The sequence below is a fragment of the Condylura cristata genome, unplaced genomic scaffold (genome assembly GCF_000260355.1).
Source record: "Condylura cristata isolate star-nosed mole 26May11 unplaced genomic scaffold, ConCri1.0 scaffold00009, whole genome shotgun sequence".
NCBI lineage: Eukaryota > Metazoa > Chordata > Mammalia > Eulipotyphla > Talpidae > Condylura > Condylura cristata.
In genome coordinates, this window is record NW_004567110.1 from 48,555,084 (window position 1) to 48,567,275 (window position 12,192).

The following is a 12,192-nucleotide window of genomic DNA, read 5'->3' on the forward strand; positions in this document are numbered from 1 at the left end:
CGCCTACCGGCGGAAGTGAATCTGGGTGCACCGCAGGGCATCCTAGGAAATGTGGTATTTCACACCGCTTTACTTAGGCCTCTGAGTGGGTAAGAGGATAAAGGCGAGCCAGTTCAAACTACATCTCCCGGCAGGCCACAGGAGTGACTAGCCGCCTTTATAACCCGCTTCCTAATACCTTCCTCTTCCTCCTCGCCTCCGGCGCCATACCGCTAGGCCTCCCGGTACTTGTAGTTCCTTATGAGCCCAAGCTCTGAGCACCGGACGGCCAGGAGAGACACTGACCGACTCTAATTCCCAGAGGGCAGAGCGGAAGTTGCGCCTGCGCAATCTCAGTGAGGGCGTGTGTGTCTGTGTGTCTGAGGGAGAGAGAGCGAGAGTGAGTGAGTGTGAGTGCGGGGTAGGGTGGTGGCCGTTACGTTCGGGGCAACGGCTACGGCAGTGGAGAAGTAAGAAGAGAAACAACGTCCGGCGCTTCCGCCTTCGCTAAGGAGGAGGAGGAGCTGGTAGGGAAAGGAAAGTGATTCGCCCGGGGCCTGGACTAGACCGAGTCGGGCCGGTGGGGTCTGGGCTATGAGCCTTTGAGGGTCGCTTGGGACGCGGAGCGAGACGCGAGAGCCGAGAGCTATGTCTCAGCCGCCGCCGCCGCCTCCGCTGCCGCCGCCACCTCCTCCCCCCGAGGCTCCACAGACTCCGCCGCCTCTGGCGGCCGCCGCCGGGTCTGCTCCGGGGGGGCTCTCGAAGCGGAGAGACCGGAGAATCCTCTCCGGGAGCTGCCCGGATCCGAAGTGCCAGGCGCGGCTGTTCTTCCCGGCCTCTGGTTCTGTCAGCATCGAGTGTACGGAGTGCGGACAGCGGCACGAGCAGCAACAGCTGCTGGGGGTGGAGGAGGTGACCGACCCGGACGTAGTGCTACACAACCTACTGCGGAACGCGCTACTCGGAGTGACGGGGGCACCCAAGAAGAACACGGAACTGGTAAAGGTGATGGGCCTTTCTAACTACCACTGCAAATTGTTGTCTCCCATATTAGCTCGCTATGGAATGGACAAACAGACAGGCCGGGCTAAGCTTCTCCGGGACATGAACCAGGGCGAACTGTTCGATTGTGCTTTACTGGGTGACCGCGCCTTCCTCATCGAACCAGAGCATGTTAACACAGTGGGCTATGGCAAGGACCGCTCCGGAAGCCTCCTCTATTTGCATGACACTCTTGAAGACATCAAGCGGGCCAATAAAAGTCAGGAATGCCTTATTCCAGTGCATGTGGACGGGGATGGACACTGTCTGGTGCATGCTGTGTCCAGGGCTCTGGTAGGCCGGGAGCTTTTCTGGCATGCCTTGAGAGAGAATCTTAAACAGCACTTTCAGCAGCACCTGGCCCGATATCAAGCCCTGTTCCATGACTTCATTGATGCCGCTGAGTGGGAGGACATTATCAATGAGTGTGACCCTCTGTTTGTACCACCGGAAGGTGTTCCCTTGGGCCTGAGGAACATCCACATATTTGGTCTTGCCAATGTGTTACATCGCCCTATTATTCTGTTAGATTCTCTCAGTGGCATGAGAAGCTCTGGTGATTATTCAGCCACCTTCCTGCCAGGGCTCATCCCTGCAGAGAAGTGCACTGGGAGAGATGGTCATTTGAACAAACCAATCTGTATTGCATGGAGTAGCTCTGGTAGAAACCACTATATCCCCTTGGTAGGTATAAAAGGGGCGGCTTTGCCCAAACTGCCTATGAATTTGCTTCCTAAAGCATGGGGCGTACCTCAGGACCTTATTAAAAAGTACATCAAACTTGAAGAGGATGGTGGTTGTGTTATTGGGGGAGATAGAAGTTTGCAAGATAAATACTTACTTAGGCTTGTTGCTGCTATGGAAGAAGTCTTTATGGACAAACACGGTATCCATCCTAGTTTGGTTGCTGATGTCCATCAGTATTTCTACAGGAGGACTGGAGTGATAGGAGTTCAGCCTGAAGAAGTCACAGCAGCTGCTAAAAAGGCAGTAATGGATAATCGTCTTCACAAGTGTTTGCTCTGTGGTGCCCTTTCTGAACTTCATGTTCCTCCAGAGTGGTTGGCTCCAGGAGGGAAACTGTATAACCTGGCAAAAAGTACTCATGGACAGCTGAGGCCTGACAAAAATTACAGCTTTCCCTTGAACAATTTGGTTTGCTCATATGATTCAGTGAAAGATGTTCTGGTACCAGACTATGGATTGAGTAACCTGACAGCTTGCAGTTGGTGCCATGGCACATCTGTGCGAAGGGTCAGAGGAGATGGGTCTATTGTATATTTGGATGGGGACAGAACTAATACGAGGTCCACTGGTGGCAAATGTGGTTGTGGATTCAAACATTTTTGGGATGGTAAAGAGTATGACAATCTACCAGAAGCTTTTCCTATTACTTTGGAATGGGGTGGAAGAGTGGTCAGAGAAACAGTTTATTGGTTTCAGTATGAAAGTAATTCATCTTTGAATAGTAATGTTTATGATGTTGCCATGAAACTTGTTACCAAGCACTTTCCAGGTGAATTTGGGAGTGAAATCCTAGTTCAGAAAGTTGTCCACACTATATTGCATCAAACTGCCAAAAAGAATCCTGATGATTATACTCCTGTAAATATAGATGGTGCTCATGCTCAAAGAGTTGGAGATGTTCAAGGCCAAGAGTCAGAGTCACAGCTCCCAACTAAAATTATTATTACTGGACAGAAAACAAAAACTTTGCACAAGGAGGAGTTAAATATGAGTAAAACCGAAAGAACTATTCAACAGAATATTACAGAACAAGCTTCTGTAATGCAGAAACGGAAAACAGAGAAGTTAAAACAAGAACAAAAAGGCCTGTCTAGGACTGTTTCTCCCAGTACCATTCGTGATGGTCCATCTTCTGCACCTGTTACCCCTACCAAGGCTCCCTATTCACCAACAACTTCTAAGGAGAAGAAGATCCGAATAACAACTAATGATGGGCGACAGTCCATGGTTACACTTAAGTCTTCCACAACCTATTTTGAACTTCAGGAAAGCATAGCCAGAGAATTCAACATTCCTCCGTATTTACAGTGTATTCGATATGGCTTTCCACCTAAAGAGTTAATGCCGCCCCAAGCAGGAATGGAAAAGGAACCCGTTCCTTTGCAGCATGGTGACAGAATTACAATAGAGATTCTAAAAAGTAAAGCAGAAGGTGGTCAGTCTGCTGCAGCACACTCAGCCCACTCTGTGAAACAAGAAGAAATTGCTGTTACTGGTAAACTTTCATCGAAGGAACTTCAGGAGCAAGCTGACAAAGAAATGTACTCCTTGTGTCTTTTAGCAACATTAATGGGTAAGATCCGTTTAATTCAGATGGTATTTATTAATTATGAATATAATATAGTTTGTGAAAAAACCCTGATTAACATAAAAATTATTTTCTTAAGTTTCTTGACAGTTAATGGGTAGATGTTTATGTGATTCTCTATTGCGTAAATATTAGGAAAACATAACTAAGAAAATGAAACTAGTCTCTTAACTGGATTTTTGAATATAGCTTACTCTTAAATTTTTTTTTCTCCAGAAACAGACTTGTATCCATTTCAGCCTTTTCATTCACCCTATTCTCACCCCGTTGTCTCAGTTATGCCTCTCCACCCTCTTTTTCATGTATTTTTACCGTTTTATTTTCCTGCATGTCATGTGATTTCAGGACTTCCTGTTTGATGAATTGCAGTTTCTTGTGTTTATATGTTCACTGTACTCCCAGCTAATAGTCTTTATCCTCTGTTTCCTGTTCTCCCTTTCCCAGTCATCACATTCTTCTTATTTGTACATTAGGATTTGTGTTTAAGTAATTGCTCAGTGACTTTTTGCTATCTATTGCAATGAAATAACATATATGAAACTTAAGAAATAAATGTGGTTTCCTTTTTAATAATTCAACATAAATAAAGGAAAATACATCGCTGGCCAAAATTACAAAGTTTTAGATGATTTGGGATATAGTCTAGTAGTGCACCATTTCATTATTTTTATTTACTTACTCTTTATTTTTAAGTGTTATTAATTGCTCAGACTTCAAGTAGAAGTAAAATTTAAACAGGATTACTTGTTAGAAAGACTTTATTTTTGCTGAAATTAGAGCTTTAGATGAGAAAAATGATGGGGGTTTTGATGGGGATTTTGATTGTGTCTTGTGAGATACTAAATTACCAGTGATTTGAGCTTTGACCTACCAAAATTCTTACTTATACCTCGCTTATTAAATTTGGAGACCTCTAAATTTGGAGACATCTAAAAGCCCTATACAAATTTATAACTTGATATTGCTGATTTTATTTTAACTGAAATAGTCATCGAATTGGGTGTTATATCAAGAAATGTATGGGGTAGGCACTTCATGTATTTCCATCAGAGTTTTTAAATTGCTTGGAGACAACATGGAAATAAAGGAAAGGTTGTGTGATCTTTGGAGTTAGAAAGACCTAGAATTTGAATCTTGGCTTCACTACTTAATTTTAGTGATTTCAAGCAAACTTTTTGATTCCCCAGTGCTTTAGTTGCTTCCTCTAATACAAAATACCCCTTGTAGTGGGTATACAGGATAATAGTAAAGTATTCCTAGAAATCTGAAAACTAAAAATAGAATGGATAAAATTAGGTATGTGCAGAAAACACCTTTAAAAACTCATAATTTTCCAGGTCAAAACCAGGAAGCATGTCTTCCACAGTAGAAAATGATTCTTGAGGATGTGGTTCCTATCGAACGGTGATGCTCAGTGCCTGGTATAGGCCTATCAGGTAGTAGGCACTTTGAAATACCTTTTTTTATTGGGTGAATTAAGTAAGTGATATTAACTTGTTTAAAGAAAGGCTTAAGTAGAAAGAGCAGAAATGTAATGGTCAGCACAGAACCTGGAAAAAGGTGAAAATCAGACTTTGGTGATTATATACTGCTATACAAAAGGAACAGGTAGATCATCCCCAGTTCATGAAAGTTCTGGTAGCTAGAAAGGATTTCTGTAGATAGGAAGTAATGTTTTATCAACCCTTGTCATCACATGGCTAAAGATCTGTATTTCTTTATTGATTTCATATTTCAAGCATCTATTTCTGGTCATGTATATAGGTTCTCTAATAAAAGTATTGATATACAGGTGAGAGTTCAGATGAGGCATATGTTCCCTTGGAAGGCTGTGTTCTCCATTGTAGATTAATAAATTGGCATGGGTCAGATTATGATAATTAGTTTAAAACTCTGGTCAGCATGATAATTTACTTCTTAATAAAATTAATAAAAGTACAGTTCTGATTTATGACTATGAACCACGTTTGGTTATGACCTTTTGGAGTTTGGTTCAAAGGTTCTGGACATGAATATTTGAATACTGGACTCATTGCAATGAGTTACTAAGATAATGTCTTCCTTTTTCAACTCCTACATTTATGCTGCTACCCCTATAAATCCACAGGTTCCTTCAAATATAATTTAGTTTCATCTGAAGTCAAAATTTAAGCATCAGAGTATTTTGGTAATTATAGTGTAGCACTCTGCTTTAAAATATTAAGGCAGTTCCTGGTGTGTATTGACCCCTTTGTAATACAGTTTTCTCACTCTAATTCTCTTTTAGCTATGCTTGAATTCTGTCAAAGATAAATTGCTTTTTTCAAAAAGGTGTTATGAATAAAAAGTGATGTTTTTTGAAAAGTGTCAACTTCAGAAAATTAATAAATATACAACTTTATGTAAAGAATGCAGGGGAACTATTCATGATTAGATTGTAAAGGGCTAGAAGATGACAGAGCTTATTTGAAAATTGCAAATTTCAAAGTACAGAAATTACTTTGTGAATTAACCAAATTTGAATTAAGCAGCTGATAGGTAAGTTTAGAAATAGCTTATCACGATAGTGCTATTGAATATAGCTGGCTTATTCTCATTTAGGTTTATGCTTAAATATCTCCTTGTAGAGCAGCTTTCTCCTTATCTTAAGAGTTTAGAGACCTTTGCCAACCACTCTTAAGTTGGTCCCCTTTGCTTTTGTACTGTGTACATTCCCTCATAGCATCTGTTGCAAGTTTTCATTATCTTACTTGTTGGTTTACTTATTCATATGCCTCTCCTGCAGTTCTATAAACTAAAATGGTAGAGTTGCTTTTTTATTCACTGATGAGTGCCCAATCGCCTAGTAAAGAATGTGGCACTTAATACCTGTCAGGTAAATATTTTTTTTAATAATTGAATGCAGTTTATATCAGCAAACTGAATATTCATCTAGTTTGAGCTCAGATTGAGCTAGAGGTACAAAGGTGAGTAAGACAATCCATGTCCTTCATAAACTGAACATTAAAGATCTCAGCTTTAGACATCCCATACTTCTATAGTTTTCATCAATAGATCTCCAGTTTTCCGACCTTTACACACATCTGTGTATGATTGCCTGTTTTCTTTACATAGGCTCACTGCTAACCAGGGATGTGTTTCCCTTTTCCTTTGTCTTTAAGTAGAATATTTATTAAATAGAATTTATAGTTGTTTTTCATTTATATCTGCAAGTCAGTTGCATCAGTCTTTTGCTGGTCACTTTGAAGCACATGATGACAGTTTAAAATTAGTCATTTTGAATCACATGGTAGTTTAAAATGAAATAGTATAGTTCACATTTTAATCTGCTTTGTCTAGAGCAATTAGAGCTTATTGGGATTTTTTTATCTATCATTACCTATGTAGTATGTGAGTGACTAACTGGCATTGCACAATATATTGTTAAAGTTTCCTATAGACTTTAATGGGTTTTCTTTTGTGATAGATATGCTAGATTGTACATCAACCCCTATGAATACTATGCTAATTTCTCTTAATATTATATTTTGTTGAGTTTCTCAATTTTCTTTTTTCAAGAGCTATAAGAGCAGATTAATGAAAAACAAAATTTGTCAATTTGAAGTTACTTTAATGGCATTCATACTATTTGTGATATTTACCCTGCTTCACTTCAAAGGCTAGCAACCTTTCAGAAATTGAGAAACTTTTTTTACTTTTATGTATCTTCTATCTTCCTGAAAGAGCTATGAATTTTTAATTTACATTTTTTAAAATATTTATTTATGCATACAGAACTGGGGTACAGGTCAGAGGTACAGGGATGGTGAGAGGATTCACTGGAGTCAGAGTGGGGAGCAGAACAGGCAAATCGACAAAGTACATTGCTGAGGGGAGCAGCAGGTGAGACAGAGGTCTGCAGTGCCTTGTGGAACACCTCTGCAACCAGGGCTTGAACTTAGACTGAAGCGGCTGCAGCTAGCTTGCAGTGCTGCCTCCTAACCTGTTGTGCCACCAGGGAGGGCCTAATTTACATTTTAAAAGTACACGATATTTTGTAATTTCATAGTACCAATGGATGTTGTCACTGTGTTAGGATGTTCCAGAATTACACATTTTTTATTTTATTTGTACATACAGAACTGGGGTACAGGCTAGAGGCTCAGGGGCGGTGAGAGGCTTCACCAGAGACAGAGTGGGAGCAGAACAGGCAGATCAACAAAGTACACTGCTGAGGGGAGCAGCGGGCGGGTCAGGAGAGGTCTGCCACGCCATGTGGTCACCTCCGGGGCAGGCGGGAATCAAACTCATGCGGAGGTGGCTTTAGCTTCTCAGTGCAGTGCTTTAACCCGCTGCACCACCAGGGAGGGCCAGAATTACACATTTTAGGTAAGATTGGGTCTGGATATCGTTACTGAATCTTGATTTTTTTCCACCTCAAATGTTGGAATAGTTCCTAGTCTTAATGTACATTATACATAAATACATTAATAGTACTTAATGTGTATTACTACTTTTTACATACCATCTGATTGCCTTATGTTGACTTATGTACAACATATTTCTAAAGGGGAAGCAGTAATAAAGCTAAATTTTTAAAAGTGCATATATATATTAAAATAAATGCATATGTTATGTATGATACCTTGAAGATTAACATTGATTCGATTCTTTTCTATGCTCAACCATTTTGATATCTTTTATTTTCATATTTATTTTCTTAATTATAAGCTATTTTTAAAAATTCAAAGTCAAGTATGTATAAATTAAAATGTAATTCTCTGTGACATTTGTATTCCCCAGATAGAATTATTAATGAATTGAGTTCTGTCCTTTCAGACCATGTGTGTATGCACCTATTTATAGTTGGGTTTGTGTAGATGTATAGATATGATAAATATTTTCTTTAATATTTATGGTGAGACTAAAAGATGTATGGCTTTGATGAAACTGAAAGCTGTTTGGGTTTGATACATTTAAGGGACTTGAATATAGAAATGCTATTGATGAATAGATAACATTTTTCCATGAGAGGACCTGAGGAAGAGTGGAGAGACGAGACAGTTCTTTCAGCTTGTGATTACCATTGGGATTCTTTCTAAAAGAAACAGTTCCATGTTCTTAGTTTAAATGTACATTCATGTCGGTTTATTTTGTGGTCATAAATGCTTTGAGTTTAGAACTAATTTTTGTTATTTTTGTGGCCCTTTAAAACAACGTTCACATAGTTGATAAATTAAAATTTTACTCTCATAAATTTTAAAGTAGATATTTTACGTTGTCTTTTAAAATAGCTAAAGTAAAAAATTTGGAATGAGAGCCTTTTAAACTCACTTTAAAAACCCCCAGGTTTTTATTATATTATTACTGTAAGTTATAAAAATATAATAATAGTTTTAAAGTGACTTCTTATTAAAGAGGAAGAAAATTAGATAAATCAAAAGAAAAACCATTTTGATACCACCATTGACACAACTCTTGTTTAGTAGGAAAATGGAAGACTGAGGAGAAAGGATTTGAGGAATGAAGAAAACAGAGTGTAAAGAGGGGTTATCTATGATGATGCCATATACTTTTTTCTTTATTAATACATACTGTAAATATTTTTACTGTTGTATTTTAAAGAAACAGTTGAGTTATAAAGTAAAATAATTGGAAACAAAGAAAACTGTGGATTTATATATTTTCTAGATGCTTTACCAAATGCCTCCTATCCTCTAGGAGTTTGTTTTCTAGTGAAATGGTAAAACAGTAGTTGTTTCCCTTTGTTTTTGTTATGATTTTGGTTTTTTAGTTTCATAAAAAGAATATAGAAAGTACCAATAGTTATATAGATATAACATCGAAGCAGAGTTTTACTGCTTCAATTAAGTTCTTTGCTGGACTGTTTTCAGATACTGTTTAAAAGGAAAAACCTCATTTGTATTGTTCATTCATGTACATTCAACGAATGCTAATAGTGCAACTTTCTGTTCTTGTGCCAGTCCCTGGGAATAGAAAGTCGGATCCGAGACCTTTACCTGAATCCAAGAAGCTTCTAGTCTAGAAGGGGAAACATAAGTAAACTAAATTAACCTGCAGTATGTTGAGGGCTGTAGTATTCATATGCATAGGATCAGCACTGAAGAATCCTACCACTCTGAAGAATCTTAGAAGTAAACACTTAAATTGAGTTTTAAAGAATACAATAATTACTGACCTAGAGCAGTTTGGTGTTGTTGCTTTGTAAAAAAAAATAAGGCAGGGAATGACACGAGGTAGGAGAGGACTAGGACTTAATCTTAGAATGTCTTATATGCCATGAAAAAGGAGCTTGGACTTTAACATGTGATTTGGGGGAACCATTAAGGGTTTAGCTCAGAAGGCTGTGTGGAAGAGGGATTTGTGGAGAACAAGATCAGAGAGAAAAGCAGTGGTGAGTCATTGGTAATAATTCAGGCAAGAGATGGGCCTGAACCATGGCTGTAGTAGAAGGGATGACGGGATACAGTGGAGGGCCATAGGAGGCTGCATGGGACTTAATGCAAAGTGTCAGTCCCTGTTTTCCTGGTTTTGTTACTAACAAACATGACTTCAGTGGAAGTTGTTATATGGCAAAGGAAATAAATTGCCTGTATAATCTCCCAACTAGTTGTTGATGCCATGAATTCCTAAAAGGCTTTGAATAGTTCTTGTCAAATTTGTTGTAACACGGTTTGACCTGTAGTAGAGGTTTGGTATCAGTGGAAATGTAACCAGAAAATACTGAGGTTGGGCTACCTGTTATTGCCAGAAATCAACTGAACAGAGACAGGAATTGAGTCTATATATACACACTTTATTTTCAGGAAACTGGTCATCTGAGAGAGTGGGGTTATTTTACCTTAAAAATCCATTCTGACATCTCATCCCAAGCCATCATTTTTCTAGTGACTAAAGAGAGTTAGAGCCCTAAGTGTACCTCCTACCACAACAGCCTATTACAGTTGGTGCTCTGGTCTTTGTCATGTCCCCAGAGTTTGTTGTCACCTCCTTGGTCATCTTGACACAGGTAAATCCTGTTTTCCTGGGCTTGGGAAAAGCATCCTGACTTCCTGGTGGCATCAGTGTCCAGCGCTATCTGATGGTGTCACTGGGGCAGAACTTTCAATCCAAAACAAGAGTTTTTGTTCAAAGAAAACATATTTTAATCACATAGTGTTTGCATCCTGCTTTTGTTGTGTAGACGTTCAAATTCCTATGCCCTTCTTTTTTTTCCCTAGCCCTTAACAGAAGGGCATAAACTTTTAATACACATTATTCAAAACCCTGACTCTGCCACATAACTGTTTGATTTTATTCTCTAAACTTATTTCCTTGTTTTTGAAATAGGGCTTAGTTGTGTTGAAAAAATAAAACTATGTAAAGTATCTGTTGAGAGCTGTGTAACTAGTAGAAGATTAGATGGTATTTATCCTTTTCTTAAAACAATAGAGCATGCTCAATGGGACCATATTACTCTAAAAGGAGTAAAATTGGTTTTGGGGGCAGAGAGAAATGGAAAAAGTATTTAATCAACAAAGCTCAAGTGCATGTTAAACTGTATGTTTTCAAATGTCATGGGGGGCAGCCTGCTAAGAAATTAATGATTAGTGTCCCCCCCGGTGATACAGCAGGTTAAAGCACAGCACTGTGAAGCTATCCACAACCACTGCCACATAAGTTCCATCCCTGGCCAAGGAGCTGACCCAGATTGCATGGCAGACCTCTTCTGTCTCTCCCACTGCTCCTGTCAGCAGTGTATTTCAGTAGATCTGCCTGTACTGCTCCCCACTCTGTCTCTGATGAATCCTCTTACTCTCCACCTCACCTCTGGCCTGCACCCCAGTTCTTGTATGCATAAATAAATAAATCTTTTTTTTAAAATCATAATTTTTACCAAAAAATTCTAAGTACCACCATGTAATTATATTGATGTGTTTTTCAAATAAGTGATATACTACAATATTTTATGAAATATTAGTAAGTATATTTAAGGTAACATTTCCCAAATAAGTGATATCTTACAATATATTTTTTTTTTAAAGATTTATTTATTCGTACAGAACTGGGGTACAGGCCAGAGATGCGGAGAGTGAGAGGCTTCACCAGAGACAGAGTGGGGTACAGAACAGGCAGATCGACGAAGTACACTGCTGAGGGGAGCAGCGGGCGGGTCAGGAGAGGTCACCTCCGGGGCAGGCGGGGATCGAACTCATGTGGAAGTGGCTTAAGCTTCTTTGTGATGTGCTTCAACCCACTGTGCCACCAGGGAGGGCCTCTTACAATATTTTATAAAATATTAGTAAGTACATTTAAGTTAACATTGACAGTAAAAAGTTTTCCCTATGGAAATAACTTCATAGTATGAAGTGAAGTTTCATAACACGTTTAGCAATCAAAACTTCTACTTAGAGGTTATTAGCATTCTGCTTTGTGGCTCATATTAATATTCAGAAATTAAAATTAAACTTCTGTGTGTTCAACCTTAAATTTAGCCATATACTAGTAGTACTGTCTCACTAGGGAGTGAGATGTTTTGTGTAAGTAAATTCTAGTTAAACATAAGTGCCAAGGCTTTTAAAATGTGTATACTTTAAATTGATGCATTGAGTTAGTTTTATCCAGTTGCCCTGCACATTTATATTCTTGTTTATGAATGTGGAAAAGGGTTACAGCTCTCAGAGATTGTATGTTCATAACATCGATATTCTCTACTCAAAAGTTCAAATCCAACATTAAGCTCTTGTGATAAGAAAGATAAAAGTTAACCTTTCTTTGTTAAAATCAACTACAAATGTCTTGATTAAATAGTATGTATACTCTCTCAGATTAGAAAATAATGAAAATGTAAAGGAATTAAACATAGTCCACAAACCAAA

At 38.8% G+C, this 12,192-nt stretch overlaps 1 protein-coding gene across 1 annotated transcript in view; it reads left to right on the forward strand.

Moving 5' to 3' along the window:
* The first annotated feature begins 362 nt into the window (after window positions 1-362).
* The window catches only part of VCPIP1 (valosin containing protein (p97)/p47 complex interacting protein 1), a 23,525-nt gene continuing 11,695 nt past the window's right edge, over window positions 363-12,192 (forward strand). Inside the window, exon 1 of the mRNA XM_004679825.2 lies at window positions 363-3,340. Coding sequence (XP_004679882.1) covers window positions 628-3,340 — 2,713 coding nt within the window. The 5' untranslated portion in view covers window positions 363-627. The remainder of the gene's footprint in view (window positions 3,341-12,192) is intronic.